The sequence below is a fragment of the Dicentrarchus labrax genome, unplaced genomic scaffold, assembly GCF_905237075.1.
Source record: "Dicentrarchus labrax unplaced genomic scaffold, dlabrax2021, whole genome shotgun sequence".
Classification (NCBI taxonomy): domain Eukaryota; kingdom Metazoa; phylum Chordata; class Actinopteri; family Moronidae; genus Dicentrarchus; species Dicentrarchus labrax.
The window spans coordinates 372501-395625 of NW_026136730.1; the positions used below are offsets into that span (position 1 = coordinate 372501).

At 41.0% G+C, this 23125-nt stretch overlaps 3 protein-coding genes across 4 annotated transcripts in view; 2 read left to right on the top strand and 1 right to left on the bottom strand.

The window, feature by feature from the left end:
- apoob (apolipoprotein O, b) overlaps positions 1-6351 on the top strand; it is a 10127-nt gene extending 3776 nt beyond the window's left edge. Inside the window, exons 4-9 of the mRNA XM_051393454.1 lie at positions 314-346; positions 1334-1388; positions 1502-1597; positions 2511-2602; positions 4476-4565; positions 4677-6351. Of these exons, the coding sequence (XP_051249414.1) occupies positions 314-346; positions 1334-1388; positions 1502-1597; positions 2511-2602; positions 4476-4565; positions 4677-4712 (402 nt within the window). The 3' untranslated portion in view covers positions 4713-6351. The remainder of the gene's footprint in view (positions 1-313; positions 347-1333; positions 1389-1501; positions 1598-2510; positions 2603-4475; positions 4566-4676) is intronic.
- Positions 6352-10325: 3974 nt separating this feature from the next.
- LOC127359528 (diamine acetyltransferase 1) lies at positions 10326-13775 on the bottom strand. Its single transcript, XM_051393462.1, has 6 exons — positions 13518-13775; positions 12582-12633; positions 12408-12488; positions 11527-11628; positions 11404-11444; positions 10326-10830 (listed from the first exon to the last, which is right to left on the bottom strand). The coding sequence occupies exons 1-6, from the start codon at positions 13578-13580 to the stop codon at positions 10654-10656; spliced, it is 516 nt and encodes a 171-aa protein (XP_051249422.1). The 5' UTR covers positions 13581-13775; the 3' UTR covers positions 10326-10653.
- Positions 13776-15934: 2159 nt separating this feature from the next.
- Positions 15935-23089, top strand: acot9.1 (acyl-CoA thioesterase 9, tandem duplicate 1). Of its 2 annotated transcripts, XM_051393426.1 has the most exons (16): positions 15935-16109; positions 17094-17188; positions 17555-17581; positions 18325-18370; positions 18911-19081; positions 19193-19230; positions 19325-19408; positions 19647-19750; positions 19895-19968; positions 20132-20199; positions 20290-20401; positions 20514-20604; positions 21328-21413; positions 21508-21595; positions 21984-22134; positions 22574-23089. In XM_051393426.1, exons 1-16 carry the CDS (start codon positions 16096-16098, stop codon positions 22627-22629), a joined length of 1305 nt encoding a protein of 434 aa, XP_051249386.1. In that variant the 5' UTR covers positions 15935-16095; the 3' UTR covers positions 22630-23089. The 2 variants fall into 2 exon arrangements, with proteins under 2 accessions (XP_051249386.1, XP_051249387.1); XM_051393427.1 differs by lacking the exon at positions 17555-17581.
- Positions 23090-23125: the final 36 nt, after the last annotated feature.

Sequence of the window (23125 nt, forward strand, 5' to 3'; positions counted from 1 at the left end):
CTCCCGGAAAAGTCATGTGACTCTGGTCCCCACATCTGTTAAGGTTCTGCGTCCTCTCTCTGCTCTGTTTCTCTGATCCTGCAGGATGTAACACTCCTCTGGTTCTCATCGTATGCACGTGTGCAGGAAAGACTCAGGACTATCTTTAAAACCGAACTCTACCTCAGGAAACTCTAAAACTTAACTTAAAGCTTCAGCATTGGACTCTCTGATTGTACAAAAAGAAAACATTTATATTATTTCTTTCAGTTTTGTGGTAAAAAAGATAAAATTGCTGTTTAATAAATGAACTTTTTGTCCTTTTTTGTTGCAGCAAACGTGCCAGGCTGCAGTGGAGAGAGTTGAGGTTAGTGTAAGAACACTGCCGCTTATGGTTGTTATGTGAAGGAATGTTACTCCGTGTCGTCTGGTTGTCGGATAACCACGACTTTCTGAGCCGACAGCTGCAGCTCGATGACTGATGTCTTCGCTTTGACACCGCAAAAAAGTGTCCAAACCATCTGTGACAAAGCTGTCGGCTTTCTCCTTCCCCATGCTGATTATTTTTACACAGTGTCTTTTTGCAGCGTCATGAAACGTTATGGAAACTGTACTTATTGTGAGGGCAGAGAATAAACTTCATCTTCCTTTATAGGTCGTAGTGAGTGCGCTTACTCCTAAAGGCTTTAAAGATTCAATTAGTCATTGTTTGACTAGATAACAGATCTATAATTTATATATAATTTAAGAGTTTATTTGGCTGCATAATTATAAAAATAGACATTTTCCTGCTTTATTTACAAACTATTAACAGCATCAGAAACTGTAACATCCTAGATTTAGTTGCCATGTTATTTTATGTTATTTTCAGTCATTTTGGAAGCGGTGCTGAAAAAAGCTCATTCTCATTACAGATTAATCCGTCGATCATTTCCTTGATTAATCGATTTAGTTGTTTGTCCGATAAAATGTCAGATAATGCTGAAAAGAATTATATAGATAGTCAGTTTACTGTCATAGAGGACAAAAGATGTGAGAAGCTGAAATCAGAGAATTTTGTCTTTTAAAAATGACTCAAACGAATCGATTATCAGAAGAGTCGTAATAATCTTTTTGCTCACATATGGATGATTGATTGTACCTTTTTAATTTCTCTTTTATCCCTCTGCTCCACATCTGATCTCTCTTTATATGATTTAAATGAATCAGTACAATCTTAAAGAGATCATAGCTGTTAAAGGGAACACAAAACACTGTTTATTGCACATTTTGAAGGAGATAAAAGTTGTTATCAGATGAAAGTAACCTGCTCTTCTGTCTCACTCTGTGTCTGCTGTTGATCTCTGGACCCCAGAAAGTATACCGGACCGTGGAGCCCACGATCAACACGTCCGTAACAACAGTCACAGGTGAGAAAACACGACTTCAGTCAGTGCAGTGTGTGCTGCGTTTGAGCTGATCTGAGATACAGAATGATCACATGACAATGGATCCTTCCTTCCCACCTTATTTTATTCTTCAGGTGCATACCAGTTCCTCAGTGACCCTCCTCCCGACCTCTACCCCAGTGTAGCGGTGGTGAGCTTCACTGGCTTCCTTGGACTTTATCTGGCCAAAGGTAAACTGTGCAAGTTCAAACACAAACACAAACACACACACACACTGACCTGCTTTCCCTGACAGAGACGAGTCTCACTCGCACCGCCACAGAGACGGAAAATGTGTTACACTGTTCATCCGTCTGCAGCGCTCGAGTTATTCTGTAAGATAGCTCAAGGTTGTTTCAGTTCAGGCCACAATTGTCTCTTTCAGGAGACACTAAAGCAACCATGAACCTTTTAAAAAGTAATTCCCTGTGGCCACTTTATCTCAGTTCACCTGGTGCACTAGTGTGTTATTGCTGTCAAGAGGGCGTACAAATAGGTTTATAAGCCTCTCCACGGGTAACATTTCTCCCTGTGTGACAGTTGAATGTTGGTGCTGCAGCGGAGGTTTGTCTTGAAGCTGTAGGAAAGTGAGGCAGAGAGTCTGCGTGAGGTGAAAGAGAGACAGGTGCATTTCTTACAAACAACAGGAAGTTAGTGATTGCAGTTTGGCACGTTGAACGCAGCGAGCAGCTGGAGCAGTGTCTGTGACACACAGCTCATGGAGGCCATTGAGGGAACTTCAAAAACATTCAGGGTCCGGTTGCAGCAATTTGCATCAGAAATTTGCATTCCTTTCTGGGAGTTTGTAACTTATTCAAATCTTAACATGCAGACTAGAAACACACTGATATCATTCAGCGTGACTTAACCTGTCAGAGGACATCGTTGTCTTTGGTGTCGAGTGCGAACAAACATCCAGAAATCTTCTTAGAAATCCTGGGAAACACAAGCTGTGTCAGAGATTCTCCCTTTAAAGAGTCAAATAAAGGAGTGCTGCACTTTATGAGTAGCTGCTGTTTGTCTTTGTGAAAGAAGGTCAGTTCAGTTCTCACAGCCGCTCCTTCACTCCGATGTCCGTTAATACCTTCGCCCTCTCTCTTTCAGGCTCCAAGGTGAAGCGACTGGTATTTCCAGTTGGACTGATGGCTCTGAGCGCCTCCATGTTTTACCCTCAGCAGGCTGCATCCTTACTCAAGGTGTGTGTGTGTGTGTGTGTGTGTGTGTGTGTGTGTGTGTGTGTGTGTGTGTGTGTGTGTGTGTGTGTGTGTGTGTGTGTGTGTGTGTGTGTGGGTGTGTGTGTGTGTGTGTGTGATCACCTCTCTCACACACACACAGTATTACACCACACGGGGAGTCTTACAATAGATGGAGTTACAATAGAGCTGCATTCAGTAACATCCCAACATCTGTGTAAAGCTGCTGTTACATGTCCACAATGTGGACATTTGTCTTCGGTGTCACCGTGAGGCATGTCATAAAAACATAAAACATCAGGACAACGTCAGGAGCACCTCTCTGTATCCTCGTCTGCCGGATCCTACTTTAATTTATTACCATGACGGCATTTGGTAAATAGAAATAGTTACAAGCCATCAGCAATCCGTAACGTCTCCCTGGAGGTCGTTATGTGTATGGTAACAACTGAATCAGGTCTAAAACTAAGTTCAGTTAAAATAACTATTTTTATTTTAATAGTAAAGTTTTGTTTACACCTTTGCATCTCTGTTAAACTGATAAATGGACTAAATACTTTTAGAATAAAAGAAACTCGAAGGTATCCGAGCGAGACAGTCAGACCTGGTTTTCTCTTTATGTGTAAATTAGGCCCTAAATAGGTGAATGTGAGGGTCCATCTATAAGCTTAACATAGTTAACAAGTCAGCAAAGGCAAAAAGGAATGAATCTGTTTTCACCTCTTTATTGAATGCTCCTCTCAGTACTGAAATATACTCGGGGAAACATCTGTGAAAGCAGGAACAGTGACATACATTCAGTTTATTGGTTGTTTTATTTTTAGCTACACATTATTATGTTAGCTAGGTCTTTTCTTATGGGCACCAGTGAGCCATAAAGTTCATTCTAGGAGAGTTTTTCAACAGGAAAGAGGAAAAATATCACACCCTCGCCCTATAATCTGTGTCTGTCCAGCTCTGTCGGACATCACGTAGATTCAAAGTTTCCAGGCAGGTCTCATGCTTTAGTTAGAGCTGTATCAGTGTTTGTGTTTGATCTGTGACTCGCTTCCTTTTAGGAAAGCACAACCCTTTTCCTGCAGGAAGTCCTGGCTGTGAATGGTGTTTCTAATTCCCACTGATGTCTGGGTCATTTTATGTACTGTATTTCCTCCCTGAGAGAGGTCATACAGACACAGAACACAGAGGCACACCCCGATTCGATCACAGCAGAGACGAAGCAGACAAACAGGGCAGGGTGCAGATATGAAAACACATGAGCCAACGAGATAAAAAGAACACGTTGAGCCACTTGTGTGCAAGTCAGAAGATTTCTCTGAAACTTGAGGGAGGTGTAAAAGACAAAACAAACAATTGTTAAGTTATAAAGTATGAAGGGAAAAGCTCCAAACTCAAAACCCTGATGCAGTATTTTTATATTCAGTTCTGTAAATTGACATTTTGGCAAGATGTGATCCATCAAAACTTTAAAATATAAAGATTACATCAGTTATGAATCTAGATTTGCTTTCTTGGATTTGTACCTGCAAGTTGGATAAGTTCCAACATGTTCCTGGAAAAACCTGGATATTTAGAGACTTGTTTTCCAGCCATGGAAACACCTTGGAAATGGATTCAAATGACCAAATATCCTGGAAACAACCTGTGTTGTCCTGTGAATGATAAATGGTACTTTATCTCCTCACTCATATTGCGTAAATAAAACCTGAGTTAGAGGAAGACTGGAGTTAAATCACCGGAGACGCTGCAGACAAATCAGCTGTGGTGAGAACAAAGGAAAGCACAGTGTGAACCTGAGTCACTTCATCATGAACCTGCATCATCAGAAAGGGGAATAATGTGTCAACACTCACTCTATCAGTGTGTTTTCCACCAGGTGAGTCGGGACACGGCGTACACCTGGGCTCAGCAGGGCCGCGTCACCGTGGAGACGCTTTGGAAAGAGCCGCCGTTTGGTAAAAAGAAGGTGAGTCTGTGTGTTTTCTCTCAGTATTTAGAACTTGTATCATTACTGTATAAACTCATTTATTCTCACAGCTGTTCTCACTAACGTGTCTCTTTGTTTGTGGGGGAGAAGAAAGAGACGTCAGAGAGCAACGACACGACCAGCTGAGACAGCAAGAAGACACACACACACACACACACACACACACACACACACACTCAGGCCCAGAGCCTTGTGCGAGGGCCTGTAAGCTGCAGTATTTAAGTTTATATCACAGAACTCCTTTCTGTTTCCTCTTCAGTCATTCCTGAACGCCGCCGCCTCTTCCAAGAAGCAGGTTTACACATCTTTCTGGCATTCTTCTGCAGGGCATATTCCAGGTTTGTGACCCTGCTTCTTGGAAGACTCCCTCAGCTCCTCCTCCTGTTATCATTCCAAGTCTCTCCCTCGTTGACCTAAGCTCTTCCAGTTTCTGATTTGATTAACAAAACAGGGTCACGGTGTAAAATGTCTGCAGTGTTATCGGCAACACGTCCACAATGTGTGCCACCGCCACGGCACAACACCGCCCGGCAGACGGGCACAGAGACACATGGAACTGTTGGAAAACATCAACGAAGGAGCTGAACGATTAGTTGATCCACAGAAAATCACTCAAGCAGTTAATTGTGAAGTAATTTTGGTGATTCCAGCTTCACAAATCTGAGTATTTGCTGCAGTTGCTTGTCTTACTTTGTAGTAAACTGAATATCTTTGGGTTTTAAGCTGTTAGAAGACATCACCTTGTGTTCTGGGAGCGATATGGACATTTTGTTTTCTCCTCTTTTATGGACCAATTATTTAATGAAGCCCTAAAAGGAGCAGGACCAATGTTAGAAAACACAAATAGAAGGAATTTTCCACTTCTGAACTCCACTACTGAGGTTATTTATGTTTTTTTTGTGTTATTTGTGTTAGTAGAATATCTTAAAAACATTTTTGGTGCACATCCGTCCTTTTTAAAGCAACACATTTGGAGGATTGTGGAGACGTATGTGTACACGGTTCGTCCTGATATCAACTCCTGTTCACTTTAAAGGAATAGTTCAACATTTTGGGAAAAACACACTTTTCTTTTCAGTTTCCTGCTGAGGGTTAGATGACCGGATCAATAACACACTCACATCTGTACGATAAATGTAAAGGTGGAGTCAGCTGCTGGTTAGCTTAGCATAATGAATGGAAACAGGGGGAGCAGATGGATTAAGAACAACACAATGTTGTGGGTTTACAGCTGTTCTGTGGTGGATTATTTCTTTTATTGACCAGAAACTTTCTTCAACTTTCGACTTTATTTTGTCCTCTGAGGACAATTGGATTTTCCAGCAATGCATAGTACAATACATACAAGGACATAAACATAAATACAGGCCTAACAACACAACACAAAGCCACTGCAGCAACAACATCTAAAAACTACAAGTGGCAGCTGTTTCCAGTCTCTATGCTAAGCTGAGCTAACCTGCTGCTAGTTTCAATCTTTATATTTAAAGTGCATCGATCTTTTCATCTAACTCTCAGACAAAAAGCAGATATTAATCTTTCCCTCCAGCCTTTCCTCTCAATGATCGTTCAGTGTGTTCACTGTGTTCATATTTATTTCAGCATTACTACTGCTGTGCTACAGTAAAGGGCCGAATAATGTGTGTACTCCAGCTTGAGTTACTAATGGATGAGCTGAACGTGTTATTGTCCCCGTGTCTAATAATGCACTGTATATACTGTATGAGGTTTTATTGTAATGTAATTAAACCTGGCATTCGACGGAGGTGATGAGTAATTCATAAAGTAAACCTGTGTTTGTCTGTACAGAGATGCTGGTTAGAAAAACGAGATCTTTAACTCCTGCTAAATGATAAATTCATACATTTATTCTTTGATTTATGGTTAAATGAATATAGAGTATCACTAAGACTGGCTCTGTTTGGGTAATCCTGGTGTTATTGAGTCTAACGCTGACGTTACTACATCAACATGAAGCCGGTTATCAACTGTTTGTTCTTTACTCAAACAAATGACACAGCATCATCAGAACCAGGAGGGAAGCACTTACTGAGATCCACAGGGGGGGTATCTGGGGGGCCCTGGTAGCTCACCTGGGTGGGTGTCATCCCCTCTCTTTCTCCCCCATTCCCTGTCTATCTGTCGAGCTTTTTCTGTCCAATAAAGGGACAAAAGCCCCTAAAAAAAAAAGTGACATTGAAACATTAATAGAATTAGAAACTGTAGGAACGATATCCAAATATAACACAGGCCTCTTTAAACGCTTTCTAAGCTGCTGAGATATTTAACACTTAAACATTCGTTGAGTTCAGAGCTGATAAGACAACAGATGACAGGATAGATTTCCTTTCACGGTTCCTCCCACAGACCCTGAACTGGAACAGACTGGTTCCCAGTGCTGACTGCAGGCTTGAGGGAGGGACTACAGTTTCACGAGAGCGTGTTTGAATGATTTGTTTAGTTGTGATTGTTGTTGTTGTATATTTGCTTTGTAGGTCAGTTGGTAATCCATAAAATGTCTTTGTCTCATGATGAATCAATAACTTATAAAGGAGTTAAAAGTCTGTCTGCTGCTAAAAGAGGAACATATAAGGAAAACATGAATGTCTGATAGGGTTTATTTATAGTTTACCATCCTGAGGAAGTAATATGTAGTTATCTTTAAAGTTGTCTGTTGGTTTAAAGTCTTTAATGGATAAAACTGTGTTTGAGGCCCTGTGAGGAGCCGTTTGTTCTTTGAGTCCAGGCAGCAGGAAGATGTATAGAGCGATCATGTGAGCAGAGGTCATGTCCTGTTGTGGCTGAGAAAAGCTCTGCTGCACTTCCTCACAGAAACCCTGCAGAAGGTTTACTGCTCACCGACACTCTTGAGCTCGTGTAAAACAAAACAAAAACCCAGAGTGCTGCTGAAGTTACTTGAAAAGCGTCGGTGTCTTTGTACGTTTAATCTCATTTCCTCTATTTTCCATTTTCTCTGTCTGGTTCTGATTTATCTTCAGACCACTGATGTAACGTTTCTGCACACACAGGATATGATATAACTCTCCTCTGCTGTTGGATCATTTTAGGGGTAAACTTAAGTTTATTCCATTAAAAAAACCTCTTAAATCCTTAAATCCTGGGTGAAGGCTGATTAGAAGCATTTGTCGGCTATAAACGAGTTTTTACACAGTTTTTAAAGCAGCAAGAGGCCACTAATTTCTAAAGAAGCCAAATTAAGTTCTCTCTACTGAAAGTGTGTCAAACATATGAATGTCAAAGGTAGCATTTTAAAATGACTCGACAAAGAGGAACAGAAGAATACGAGTGTTATGTGAGCGCTCTTGTTCCTCTTATGATGTTTTAAAAGTGGTTTAAGTTCCTAAAAAATCTGCTTTAAACATTTCAAGTGAGAACATTTTAAAGTCTCCAGATACTGAATGTGAACGAGTCGCTGCCGAAGTAACAAAAAAGTATCTGACGAGTTTCTCACATCGCTCTGTGAAAAAGCACGTCCAGTCCTCACCACAGCTCACTTTCTGTTCCCTGTTTACCGCTCAGTTACAGACTGTGTGACCCTTCTGGTAACAACATCAGCAGCTTTTACTGTTAATGACACAGAGTCACACTGAGCTTCTATCAGGGGGGAAATGTTACTACGATACAAACGATATGAGCTCATTTTAATTTAGTTTTCACTTCCAGCCTCTGTGAGTTGATGTGAAAGTCGATGATACACAGACACAGCGTGAGCAGCAGTTAACCATGTCTTTGTCTTTGAACTACGCCAGTGGTTCCCAATCTGGGGGGTGGGGAGCCTCATTAGGGGTCAGCAAAGCCGCACGGGGGGGTAACTTCTGTAAGAAAATGTAATAAATACACACAGTAGACTAATATCTCAGCATTTGGTTCCCTTCTGTGAAGTAAAGTTAGTTGTTAAAAGCGTCAGGGAGAAGAAAATACTGAATTAATCCCAAAAAAAAGCTTATTAAATCTGTATGATTGTTAAAAAATCATAAAAAATACATAATACAGAGAATTGTATAAAAAGTTCCATAAACGGGAAATAATCTGCTCAAACTTCCTCCAAACCTCTTGTTTTACACAAACTTCCTGCAGTTACTGAGTTCACTGTTTTAATATAATATGAAAATATCCATAAAATATGTCACTGAGTCAGTTTATTAAACGACAGGGAAAGGGGTCCCTTAAGGAAAAGTGGACTACGCTACGGCTACGAGTCACCACACAGTCACCAGCTCTGCAGATTGAGAATTCTGATGGAAACTACCACAAATAAAAGGAAACGCAACTCCCTTAAAGACCGGGGAATGACTGAGAACTGGGAGAAGCCGGTGGAAGACGACCATAAGCACTGTGAACACTTAGCTTCCTTTAATGCTTACTGTATTTACTTAGAATAGAAACAGCACTGGTCCCACATTGTCCAGGACAACGAATATAAAGGGCAGAAGTGATAATAATATTACTTCTTTCTGAAACTAATGCTGTTTGAGAGCACAAATTATTGATTTGAGGGTAAAAAAAAAAGACTAATTTGTGGCACAAATGATCAATATCTTACTCTTAATGGCCACCTGGCTTTATGGGATCACACTCACTGACCTGCAGGAGTGTTTTCATAACTCCACCTGGTGAATATTTAACCTGACCTGAATGTTTAAGTCTCACAACTCAACATAAACACGACCCACAATGCGTGGCTCAAAGGTCAGAGACGTATAGGTCTACAGACTGTTCTGGAGCTATAGTAAATGTGGTCAGCAAACAACATTATCTCTTACAAACACTGTGACTCAGACCTTTATGGTTGCAGACGGCTTTAATAATATAAAACGTTATAAAAGTTATAATGAGGTCAGGCTCAGGGAGTTGTTTCATTAGTTTCTATTTCCATTTGCTTTTCAATTCAGTTTAGTTTCCAAAGTTTTTATTAGCTTCTGTTAGTTTTAGTTGTTTTATTATAATATGGGATGTATTTGTCAGAATAGGTAATGTAAAAATACACAAAGTGTCTGCTTACAAATGACCAAAACTAAAGACAGTTCCTGTTATCTTTATTTTATTTAAGTTGCTTTTGTAAGGACACAAAATTGTAAAAATGTGTTTATTTTCCCACAGACATTTAGTTTTATTTAACTACGTGAACTTGATGAGCCCATTTTGTTTATTGTGTTGAGTCCAAAGAGGCTTCACACACTCACACACACTAAAAACATTTTAATAAACGTTTCACTGGAAGAACTTTGGAGAAAGTTAAAGAGCTTCCTCCACAGTTCTTCTACGCACTGTGTGAAGGTGTGAAACAACATCAAGGCTTCTACATAAACAGTTTACTGCTATCAATTAATGTCAATTATCAAATGATTGTCATTGACGTACCAACTTCTTACTGGTGTCGACATACTGATAAAAACCCCGATTCCAACTGTCAGAATTAAGAAAAGCAAAAAGGATAATTCACTTTTTAAAATGAAGCTTTTTATAAATGTTTTCTTGCAGCGTTCTCGCACATTTCTGAGAATATAGAAGCAGATTTAAGTAAATAAAGTAAAGACCAACAGATTTAAAAACACACCCACCCATTACAAACACTTTTAATAAATAATAAATTAATAAAACTGAAAAATGAATCTTTGTTTGGTCACAATGCGACTCTACGCTGTTGAACACATCACACGTTTCTGTGTTGTTGTTGTTTACCTCCTGTCCCCAGCGTGCCAAAGGATGAGTCAGCTCTGTGATCAGTTATTATTTTATTGAAAACTTAAAAGTGATATTCCCGCATATGAAAATGCTCCAAACACAAAGACATTAATTTTTAGAGTAAATGTGATTCAGATTGGTGCGTTAGCAACAGACTAAAGATTGTGAACATATAGAATCATATAACTGTGATACACTATTCCCCTTTTTAAAAAGATCAACTTCTATGAATCTTAGCCTGAACGGAGGAACCACCCGAGGAGTCCGACGCAGAGGCCGAACTCGCCGTCTCTGGTTCAGACCCTCGAGTTTCCTCCTCTCCCTCCTCCCCTGCTCTGCTCTGCTCCGAGCCGGACCGCCGTCATTCCTCGGCGGGGGTCGCCATCTTCACGAGGCTGTTCTTGTCGAACCTGAAGAGCCTCCAGCCCTCCTCCTCGGAGAGATCCTCGGCGCCGCGCCGCTTGTAGAACTGGACGGACGGCTCGTTGTTCTCCGCGACGACGAACATCATGCCGGTGCAGCGCGTCTTCATCGCCAGCTGGAACGGGGACGAGAGCGTTAAAGTGGGGGGGGGTACTCCAACAGGACGCATGTTATACTGTAACAGTAAAGCCTACGTTTCCCAGAATGCAACTGCTTGGTAAATGTTTTCTGTTAAATACAAACACAAACTGGAGTTTTTAAACTAAAAGTAAAATTTAAACTTGAGCTTAAAGATCTGATTGTTCTAATTTATCTTATTTATAGATTTTACTGGAGCCTCAGTTCTCCAACGTTTTCCTGCCTTTGTCTCATCCAGAAATCTGTGTCTGATTCACATATTTAGCTTTTAACTAGAACCAAGAAATATAGCGTTTGCAGTCACACTCAGATCTTGAGATCTCCTGAAAGTCCATTCTTCAGACTCTTTCACACAGTGACAAGAAATAAAATACAAACAGTCTGAATAATAGAAAAAAAGACGGGATAAACACATTTAAACTGAAATTCAACAGTTATTTATAATAAATAATGTCTCGGCCTCTATCTGGACCTCCTATGATCCTGATTATAACCCCCCCCCCTCCAAACACTGTGCTGTACTCAGCTTTGCTCCAGTAAACATACTCACATTACTGAGATGCCGCAGGAGCTCCGAACCGATGCCCAGCCCTGGAAAGAGAAACCACAGAGCTCATTAATAATACAGACGCAACCAGGAAGCAGTTAAATGTGGACCGGACCAGATTCTGACCTCTGTACTGCTCCATCACGTAGAAGTCCTCCAGGTAGAGCTGTTTGCCCACCCAGGGGTCATAGGTGAAGTAGTACATGGCAAAGCCAACCACCTTCAGGCCTGAAGAGTTAGACAATGAAATGGTTGAGCGTGCTGCTGCTGCATGTTTTATATATTTATATATTTTACTATAAACGTGTTTGTTATGGTCCTTATATTGTATTATGTGTACATGCACTATATAACTACCTGTGTTTAGCTTTATATGACTCTCTAACACAACCTCAATAAGGGTTTCAGACTCAGACTACTGGACTCCTTCTGCACATATATGTATGTACAGATATTTATTAATAAGTATTAAGGTGTTTTTTCTTTGTCCTACTTCTTGTGCTGTTTGAACTTGTTATTGTTTAAGTACCAACCTTTGGTCCTTAAACTGAAGAACTACAAGTCTGGACACAAGTTTAGTCAGGAACAGTTAAATGAGATTTCCTGATGTAGTGTTACTATGTTAAACACGGCGTGGCCATTAGATCTGAGCGTGTTTATATAAAGAGTGAACATCTGCAGCTGGGCGTCTCCCACTTTAACAAACACCTATATTTATTTTACAAAAAAAAACAGGAAGCACATACTGTATACGGTTGATGTAAACACTGTCGGTCTGAGCAGATGGGGGGGGAAGCAACGTCACCATAAACTCATGCTGAGGGAAGAGATCGTTACAGAAACTAAATATCTATTTTTAGGTCAAAGACAAAAGGACACGTGGCGGCGGTAAGGAAACAGAACTGCCACTGTGAGGGTCTGCCAGGACTTTAAAAAGGTTGGTGGTGAAGGAACTTGAGCCTGAGAGTGAGAGCGAGTTGTTTTATGGATGTTGGGCTGCTTCGTACCGTCACTGCTGTTCTCTCCTTGGATTTCAGCGATGATGCAATGGTAAAACGGGGTGTCACCGAATCCATCCTCAAGGAGCTCTGCAAGGAGGAGAGAACACGTGTAAATACAAAGACAAAGACTGACCATATAATGTGTGTTTACAGACAGCTGCAGGTCAATTAAAAGCTCACCTTTCTCAGTCAGTGTCACCTGGCTCTCCATCTCTTCGTATTTTGCAAGTTCCTGGGACGACAAACACGGAAGTTAACCCGTTATGTTTTGGAGTAGAGAAGATGTGTGACACCAAACGAAGCCAAAACAAATACACACCCAATGACAAGACATTCTGACACACATTATTTAATATAAAATAATAAATGTGTCATGCGCGGGACATTTTACACTTAAATAAACCTTTCGGTGCTCTCTGTGATCCCTTTTAACGGTCCTAACGTCATCTAAACCGCAATATGGAGGAGTTTATGTGAGGACTTATATACAACTACTACATGCTGATATATGTGTTTTAACTAATATTGGAGCTCCTGTATGATTTAAGAACGTATTATTCCTTAAAGGTCATTTATCAGCTAAAATAGAGCTTTAATAGACTAAATTAATTATTATTATTATATATTATACCCATTATCAGCAGCCCTGGTCGCGTTATCCATGTCAGGAGTTATATAGAAAGGGTAATAACATTAATTTATTAATAATATTAATTCAGGGGCAGCACTGATAAGAACATAAGCCGGACGTCACACTGACCATATTTGGTCAACCGGCGGTCATACCGGATGTGAGTCGTCTGTCCGTAAACAAAAAGCCACCGACACTAACCGACACTCGGACCTCCTCCGGACATTGTCCACCTGCCGGTAGCTCACCGTTAGTCGGTGTAATTCATCTGATTCACCGTTTAACGCCTCGTTTAGTCTTCATGAGCTCCAGCGCGGCCGGAAGTAGTTCACGGGAAAGGTCGAGACAACGGTTAGCTAACAGCTAACCGCTAACAGCTAACAGGAACTCAACCGTTTGTGTTTAATTCGTATCGATTAATAATCGATTTATTTCCGTTGTCTCCGAGCACACGTACTGGTTCTGGTGGCTCGGGCCTAGCTTACCTTCACCAGTCGTAATATATCAGACACGTCCCGGGGTTCAGCTTTTCGTAATTTATACTCCATTTTCTTCTTTTACTCTTTTTTCCTCTCGTTAGAAGTCCTCTGTATGTGAAGTGAAAGATAAGTTGTTTCTTCATTCGCTTCAGAGTGGCTTTTTCCCCACGGTCAGCCTGTGATCCGGACGCGTTCGTCGAGACAAGAACATCCAGTAGAGCTCGCCCTCGGCTGGGTCGCTGCCGTTCAACTGTCCGCTCCTTTGTTTACATCGGCGCCTTTATACCCGGCTCGCGCTGGAACCTGATTGGCCGATCCTCCGAGCGCTCGGGTTTCTTAACCAATCAGCGGCACCCTGTGGCGTCCGCTTTAGCCAATCGGCGACCGAGGAATGCTGACGTGTCTGTCTGTTTTGATGCTGTCATAAGATCTTTGTTTTTGACGGCGGAGAAAGAAACTTCGATTTTATGCTTGAAGTAAAGTAACGGGCTCGTTTTAAAAGTTAAAGTTTTAGCATCTTTAGCAGCAAAATAAGTCTCATTTACGCCAATATGAATGTAAAAACACTTGTTTTATGTGTTCCTTTAAACATATTGAGAACAATTACTGTATAAGGTTTTATTAGATTAGATTAGATTAGATATTCCTCTATTTGTTCCACAATGGGGGAATTTCAATGTTTCAGCAGCAAAGTGGATAGAGAAAAGAACAGTATAAAAAACTGTATTAAAAAAAACAGTAGGAGTAGGGAAATAATAAAAAAAACACTATGTACAAGAGAAAAAACAGTAAGGATCCACAAACAAGTTTCAATTCAGTTAATTTGCTGCAAGTTAATTGTACAGTTTTTAATAAAATGCCACTTTACGAAATGATAGAAAGTCGTTTGTTGTGTGTGCTGCAAGGCCGTTAAAACCTTAACTGCACACAAGTAATTTAACCTACTTGTATAACACAAGTGGAATTTTCCGCCTCTCACAGACAGTGAGGTTGGATGGGGCCCCTGGCTCTATCACTGGTTCCCAACATGGGGGTCAGGACCCTCACTAGGGTTCGCCAGAGTCTAATGGAGGTCACAAGGCCTTCTTGATTTAAAGGTGTGTAAGAAAAATTAAAATAATACACATTTAGTCCTATATATATATATACACTTAGTAAATTGACTAATAGAACAATGGCCAAAGTGTCAGGGAGAAGAAAACACTGAAGCCTATTAAGTCTGTGTGATTGTTAGAAATGATTAAAAAAAAATACACAAAACAGACAGATAAATGCATAAAAAGTTATCTGCTCAAAATCCATCCAAATCACTCGTTTTACACAAACTTCCTGCAGTTTACGAAATGATATCAAAGGGCACCTGTAAGGAAAAATGTTGGGAACAGCAACTCCAAACCCCATAAGGCGAGTTAAACCCTAACAGCACACAAGTAGTTAAACACACCCCGTACTAGTCACACAAGTGGAATTTTCCACCCCTCACATCCACAGTGAGGTTAGATGGGGCCACAGGCTATATCACTGTTACAACCATATGCAATGGTGGAAAACAATATACAGATCCAAGACCCCAGTCGGCGGTACTCCAGGCCTTTAGTGGTGCGCTTACACAAAGTTAATGGACTTGTGAGAAACACATTTGTAGGAAAGAAAGGTCAAAATTGATGCAGCAGACATTTAAGTTTGGGTTAAGGTCCAAAAACATAATATTCTCAGACTGGACAAAGCTCCTGCAGAGTCACAGAGGGCATCATACAGCTGTTTTCTCAGGCTACTTGTCATCTTCCACTTTGGTTGAGCAGGTTGTAAAAAATGCATTTCCAGTAGACGATGTGATGCTGTGGTTTTAAAGCCACGGCCCAAAGTGTGGGACAACAAATAATGGCTTATAACTGATCTATAAAATGTTGATAAACCGTTATTATAACAGTATATATTATATTATTACAGTATTATTTATAGAAAGTCATATATTTGCAGTGGCCTGTATCAGATTCTGCAATAACAACCTTACATATAACAGAGGCAGCATTTCTAGTAACAGCTCAGTTTATTGTTTACGTTCTATATTTAGCCAAGAGTTTATTGTTTGTATTTTTTTATACCTCTTTTATTTTCTCCTTTTGTACGCTGCTGGAAATCCAATTTCCTTGAGGGAGTCAAAAGGGTTGAATAAAGAGAAGTCCTTCCTTCCTGCTGCTCTTTGTGTTATCTGATGTTTGTGTTATCTGCTCTTTGTGTTATCTGATGTTTGTGTTATCTGATGTTTGTGTTATCTGATGTTTGTGTTATCTGATGTTTGTGTTATCTGACTGTTTTTATTTGTTACTGTTGCTGTAACATTGGAGTTTCTCCATTGTGGGACAAATAAAGAAATATCTTATCTTAAAATCTCCAGAACGTAACGTCTGACGTCACGACGCAGTGTGCGGAGCCGAGTGCGAACCCGGAACTCGTCCTGCCTGCTCCTCGCCGCCGCACTCCTCCTGAAAAGAGGAAAACTGAGATTGTTCTCTGTTTTTAATCAGCTCACCAGCTTCGTTTGGACCCCGGACACTTTAACGGTGACACCCCGGACACTGCAATGCTCTCACCGAGGTCAGTGGGTTAAAAACTGAGGTTGAATTATTAATTACAGAAGCAAAGCTAACAGTTAGCATCGTTACAAACCAGATAAATGGAGGAAAGCTAAACATCCTTATAAACTGCTGGTGTCTCTTTAATCCATAAAGGAATCAATGTGTGTGTGTGTCACTGTCTGGAAGATTATTGCTGCAGGACAAACTCATTCACACACTTTAAGGGAAGAAATGTGGAGTTTTAAAGTCTTTAATGGGAGTTTTAAAGTCTTTAATGGGAGTTTTAAAGTCTTTAATGGGAGTTTTAAAGTCTTTAATGGGAGTTTTAAAGTCTTTAATGGGAGTTCAACTTCTTTAGCTGTCAGATCAATATGTTTCTCTGAAGTATGAAGCTTTTATACCCAATCAATCATTGTGTGTTATCCAGATGAGACAGGGATGTGAACAGATAACTTTAACTTTAATCAGTGTAACAAAACAATTAAATATAAATAACTTAAATATACATACAGTTAAATGAATTGAGGTTCTGTATTACTTTATGTTTATTACGTTTGTCGTTATATCCTGACACTTTATACATCATTTAAACTCCAAAGTGACTTCTTCTTTGGACAAATATGATATAATATCTTTAAAAAGGAGTGCAGTGTTAAAATCAATACAGAATAAGTGCATGAAAAGTGTTTTTCTCTTTAAATATAATGGAGTAAAAGTCACGAGGTACTTTATCTCTTTATTACATCAGAACATCTGGATTAACTGCTGTCACTTTCCTCTGGTGTCTATAATCTAAACACGTCTACCTGCCAGTGAAACATCACCAGTCTCACATTAACCAGCAGGCAGTGAGAGTCTGTCTGTCTGTCTGTCTGTCTGTCTGCCTGCTCAGCTGTTCACTGTGGGGCAGCCGGGTGGATTAAAAACAGATCCGATGCCTTTGGATGGTTATAATTAGATTAAAAGGATGTTGGGGTGAAACTGGACTCCTTGTGGCCTTCAGGTTCCTGCTGCTGCGGTCGGCCGCGTCCTTGACGACCAGGTCTTTCCGCACAGGGGGCGTGTTGATGCACGGCAAGGCGCCGGACATGGTTGAAGGTAAGACTGCAGCCATACTTCCTGTTTGACCCCCCCCCCACCTGGCACAGATCTGCTATAGACGTATGAATCACACATTTAATCTTGTCTGAACATCAGAAATAACTTGATGAACGTACATGAACACTTAGACGTTTTATAAGATGTCTCCTGCTTCAAGTTTCTACATCACACGTGTATAAATGTATAAACGTACTAATCCTGCTCATTAATATCAGACTTTTAATGAGCACAGAGAAACTTTTCCACTTTCAGGAGGTGAAACATGTTTTTAATATCAAACTCAGCTCAGTGAAGCTCAAACATCCAACTGTAGGAACAAGAAGGGACTGGAAGGGGACTTTAATTGTTTTTGTTTCTCCACAGGAAATCCACTTTTACACGTGTCCAATGGTGTGTGTTGAACAAATCCTTGACCAATCCTTCCACGCCTCCTACCTCTATTAAATCCCCTCTAATTCGCTCTAATTGCACGTTAATTTCCTCATGCATGTTTCCTCACATCCCTTCTCTTTGACACTTCATGCACAGCAGCTTTTTACTGTCACCCGCCCTTTTTGTGGAGGTCTGGATTTAACGTTCACGCCGGTTGGATTTCTCCTCCTGCTGCACAGTAGAGCTAAACCTCGTCTTCGTCGGTGGTCTGTTAACCTTCTTCTTCTTCTTCCCTCTGTGGCTTTTGTTACAGCTGACTCCCCTCCTGATGCAGTAGTTGTCGTCCTTCGACTGCTTCTTTCCTCTGTGTTGTTTCACATTGTCTCAGTTTGAGCCTCAGTAAGCTGCAGCCTTCAGGAGAGAATTCATTTACTGTTGAAGTCATCATCAGGTCACTCCAGTTTGGTAAATTTAAGTGCGATTGCTTAAGATCTCTGAGATTAAGAAGTGAGTTACGACCTTTTTGGCTTCATTACATTAATTATTACTGTTTTCCCTGAAGGCTCCAGCTGGAAACATACAAGTGTAACAGTCTGTTTGTTGGTTGCACGGCTTTGGATGAAACAGAGACAGTATGAAACATATGGCCTTGAACTTTTAGTGCACCACTACGCACGCGCACACACACACACACACACACACACACACACACACACACACACACACACAGGAGAGCTGATGGTATCTTCTGTGTTTTTCAGTGCGAAACAAGCTGAGAGAAATCGTGGGAGCTTCCACTAACTGGAGGTACTGAAGAGAACACAATAATATTTGTTTCATTTTCTTTTGGTGGATCACTGAGGTCCTTTGTTACTGTGTCTTATAACCAGCACTGAATATAAATATATTAATATTGTACTTTTACTCATTTATTTGACATTTACAGTTGCTGTCTACATATAAAAACATATAATATGCTTATATGATATGATGCAGTGATACTGTAACACCATTCAGTCTTTTTACTTTAAATAAATGCTACTGTACTTTTACTCGAGTAACATTTTGAATTCAGTAGTATTTTTTTGCACTTTTTGAGCAACATTAACATGTTTTTTGGTACAAATTGTTCTTTACATAAGAGGCCAAATTATAAAAATTGTCAAAATTTAGATTTAAACCTCAGTCTCACATCAAAACCCCTTCTTCACAGTTTTCTTGTAACCTTTGCCCTTCAAAGAATCAGTAAACAATGACTCTGACAAACACACATCTGTTGCCCACAAATACCCCAAAATTTGTAAGAATTGTATATTAAATAATCTTTCCAATGATGTTGTGTGTCAGTGATCACCAGCAGGCCATGGCGGAGCGCGTGTCACTGTCGTCCATGTTGGCGAAGTCTCAAAACGACCTCCCGGCCAAGAGGATGAAGGACAGCTACCAGGAGGTCCACCTGCCTCTGGGCTCCGAACCACAGCTCAGAGAGAAATACCTGACCTTCCACAACACTGTCAGGTACACACACACACACACACACACACACACACACACACACACACACACACACACACACACACACCAATCAATACCAGTGTGTGGGTTAACTTCTCTCTCGTCTCTTTCCAGGTTTGGTAGAATCCTGGAGGACTTGGACAGTTTAGCAGGTATCACTGTGACACACGTTGATGATTTCTGTTCAAACTAAAACAGGAAGTTCGACACAGTCAAACGTTTTCTTCCCTTCGTGTCTCTCCTCAGTCCTCATCTCTTACTCTCACACCTACAACGAGGCTCTGAAGAGGTCTCCTCTGTCCATCGTCACCGCCCTGGTGGATAAGATTGGTAAGAGTCTGAACAGTGACGCAAAGTACTTACTAAATCTGTACTTTCACTACTTTTATTTGACAGCTTTACTTACAAATCCGGATTTAACACATTTAAAATGTTTAAGAACCTTAAAAACTTTTTATATAATTACATTATTTATTACCTACAAACATGCTTGTTTCTGAACGTACCTTTACATCCACATGTGGTCAGGTTTGAGTAGTTTAAGATCTGTCCTCACTTTGTTGGACAGACATGAGGCAGCACATCATCTATCCTGACTGCGACATCAAGTTCACCGGTCATGTGACGTGGGTGGGAAAGACCTCCATTGAAGCCAAGATGCACATGTCACAGGTAGACACTCGCCCCTGCCTCCACACACACACACACACACACACACACACACACACACACACACACACACACACACACACACACACACACACATTCGCTGGAATGAAACAGGAAGGATCTGATAACGTGACTCTTTTGTTTCAGTTCCGGGATGGAGCGTACGCCCCGGTTCTGGATGCTACATTCGTCATGGTGGCTCGGGATCCAGAAAACAAGAGGTAGGACACTCATAAAGCCTGAGGTACATTCACACAGAAGGAATAATAATTGATTATGATCGACAGATTAGTGTGTCAGTGTTTAGACTCTCTCTCTCTTTATTTCACTAATGTTGATTTAATCCTCGGTTGTTGTTTCTTTCCGTCTGTTTCTTTATTTCAGGGCAGCTTTTGTGAATCCACTGAAGCCAGAAGGCCCAGAGGACGAGAAACTCTTCCAGGAAGGAGAAGGTATGAGATCATGACAACAACCTTGTTTGTGATAACATAACGCTGTTATTTTTATGCCTTTAAACTGTATTATGTTTGTGTGTTTTCCAGCTAATAAATCCCGCCGTGTGGATCTCAGTACCGCGTCGTTGCTGAAGGTGGCCCCCACAGACGAGGAGAGGAAGATCGTACACAGTCTGTTCCTCAACACGCTGGACACAAAGTATGACTGACCCGTTTACACCTGCTACTGAAAGGATCATTTGTGTCCAGGCTGTAGTACAGTTATAAAAGTTGTTCATTGTGTGTATTCTTTGTGTCTTCTTCCCCTGAAGGACGGTTAGTTTCCGCAGCAGAGTTCTGCCTCCAAACTCGGTGTGGATGGAAGATGCCAAACTGAAAGGACTGGAGATCTGCCACCCTCAGGTGAGAGGCTGTTTGAGGCTTGATGCATCAATCAACACTTAAAGATAAAATATTTCTGCATTAAAATGTGTATAAACTCTGGCTTTATGTCCTATATGTAGTTGAGTTCTTACATTATCTAAAATGTTTCCAACAAAGTTCAAACTCAGAGAAATCTATAATTTTATTCAGGTAACGCTGCGTTTCACCGGTCGCCTGTCGATGGCGTCATATCCCCTTTGTGCCTGCGTCAGCGTTGTGGTTGTCTGCCAGAAGCTGTCATACATTGACTGTTGATCCAGTCTGAAGCCACATTGTTACCATCCACTGTTTAGATCTTGGTGCTTTTTAACTCTTTAAGGATTTTAGTCATCGGACGTCTGGATCTTAAGTTATCAGAGAAACAAGCTGAGCTAACGTTAGCAGCAGCTCGGCTCGCAGCCCCTCCGGGACGTCCTTTGTCTGTCCAACAGCGTGGGAGAAGCAGTGATTGTTAAGGTGGAACTGCTTTATTCAGTGTGTTTAAGGTGGAACTGCTTTATTCAGTGTGTTTAGTGGTTTTAATCAGCGGGTCTGTTTGTGTTGGAGAGGAGGAGACCTCTGTGGATCATTGGGCTCCCGGTAGAAACCTCCTGAACCATGAACACTGAAGGAATCCTAACCGGGAGAAGCTGACTGCAATCTATCGTTAATCTCATCTGTAACTTCAAACCGTTTCTATCTGTCTGTGTGTGTGTTGAGCAGGAGAGGAACATCTTCAACAGGATATTTGGAGGTTTTCTGATGAGGAAAGCCTACGAGTTGGGCTGGGCCAACGCCTGCTCCTACGGGTGAGAGCTTATGAAGAAAGAAAGAGCATCGTGTTTAAGCAGAATATTGGTTGGATGTTAAACTGTGTGTCGTCCCCCCCACGGTGTGCCGCAGAGGATGTCGGCCGAGTCTGGTGGCTGTTGATGATATCCTCTTCCAGAAACCCGTGGAGATCGGCTCCCTGCTGCTGCTCTCATCACAGGTCAGAGAGTCTGTGGGATAACAATAACCAGTTAAATGTTTTTGTATTCAGTTTCTTCTCCATCCTTGTTTCCATCAACAACCGCAAACAGCAGACTGACACAGTTAGAGACCAACTGGTGAACATAGTGGAGCATTTAGCAGCTAATGAGCGAGATATTTCCCTCAGGAGGTGATAGAGACCACAAACAGAGCTAAGAGAGAGGATTATTGTGTTGTTCTGTGTCTGTCTGTTAACATATTAACTTCATAAGGTGATTAAATGTTGGTTGTTCTGCTGCCAAAAGCCAAAAAAATCCATTAATGCAGCTTTGACTTCTTGAACATTACAAATATGAATCCTTCCTAACGTCCTTACATATGCTATGTTACCATAATGTGTGTTTCAGGTGTGTTACACACAGGGGAAGCACATCCAGGTCAGAGTTCACAGCGAGGTGTTTGATCCGCTGACTCGCCAGCACAACACCACCAACGTCTTCCACTTCACCTTCGTATCCGACCGCGACGTCCCCAACATTATTCCAAATACATACGGAGGTGAGCTCATTCATTCGTACTGTACTGGACTTTGACTACACTCACAAAGCCAGTTTCTAGACTTTCTCCCAGCTTTTGTTGCTAAAACTGGGTGGAAACAATTAGAGAGTTTAAAAAACCTGCATTGTAGAACCAATCCAAAGACATACGGAGGCTGTGTGATTGTAAACACGGTCCTAGAACACTTCCCTGGACGTCTGTTTTCAGTATTTTAAATAGCTCTGTGCATCAAAGTGCATCGTTTCAGGTAAGACGTGTGTTGGAATCTGCTCAAACAACCACTTTGCATTTAGAAATCCCTGAACTCGTAAGATGTTTAACTGATGACCTCTCGTTCTGCATAACTTTAAATCACCATGAACAGAAAAAGTCCAAACAGACTCTTTTAAATTGAGAGTGGTCGGTTTACCTGCTGGTGTTTTTTGTGTTTGTCTGACAGAGTCGATGCTGTACCTGGACGGGAAGAGACACTTTAATCAGACTGTGGAGAACTGAAAGCAACGTGTGTGATTGTATGTGTGTGTGTGTGTGTGTTGGAGGTCGGTGGAGGAGAATGAATGCAGTTAACGCAGCATAAATCCTGTTTATATCACGCTTTGTTCATTTCACACAACCCACATGGTGGCCTGGTTCCGGTTACTTTATTTGTTCCGGTGGTTTACGTTTCGGTGTCGGGAGAGCTCCTACAATGCAACATTTATTATTTTTTAAATTCATTTATTTTATATTTTATATTATATATTATCATTCTATTCTTTATTTCACTGTAACAGTTACTTCGTCAGCGTTTACAGATTCTCAGCAGTCGTGGTTGGACTGGTGAAAATGAGGCAAAACTCTTCACTTTTATATTCTGAATGTGTCAGGCTGCTGCGAGAAGGGGGGGAGGGGGTCATTTCTTCTGGCTTTAAATTGTATATTTACTCAAATGCAATAAATGAATTCTTATTTATGACGTTACAGTTGTTTGTGTGTTTTATTATGTTTGATA

Coding starts and splice junctions, on each gene's coding strand:
- acot9.1 (XM_051393426.1), top strand. Junction 19,231..19,324: donor GGACTTGGACAGTTTAGCAG/GTATCACTGTGA, acceptor GTCTCTCCTCAG/TCCTCATCTCTTACTCTCAC. Junction 19,751..19,894: donor CCAAGATGCACATGTCACAG/GTAGACACTCGC, acceptor CTTTTGTTTCAG/TTCCGGGATGGAGCGTACGC.
- LOC127359528 (XM_051393462.1), bottom strand. CDS start 13,580: ATGGAGTATAAATTACGAAAAGCTGAACCCCGGGACGTGTCTGATATA. Junction 12,634..13,517: donor ATATATTACGACTGGTGAAG/GTAAGCTAGGCC, acceptor TTGTCGTCCCAG/GAACTTGCAAAATACGAAGA. Junction 12,489..12,581: donor GGTGACACTGACTGAGAAAG/GTGAGCTTTTAA, acceptor TCCTCCTTGCAG/AGCTCCTTGAGGATGGATTC.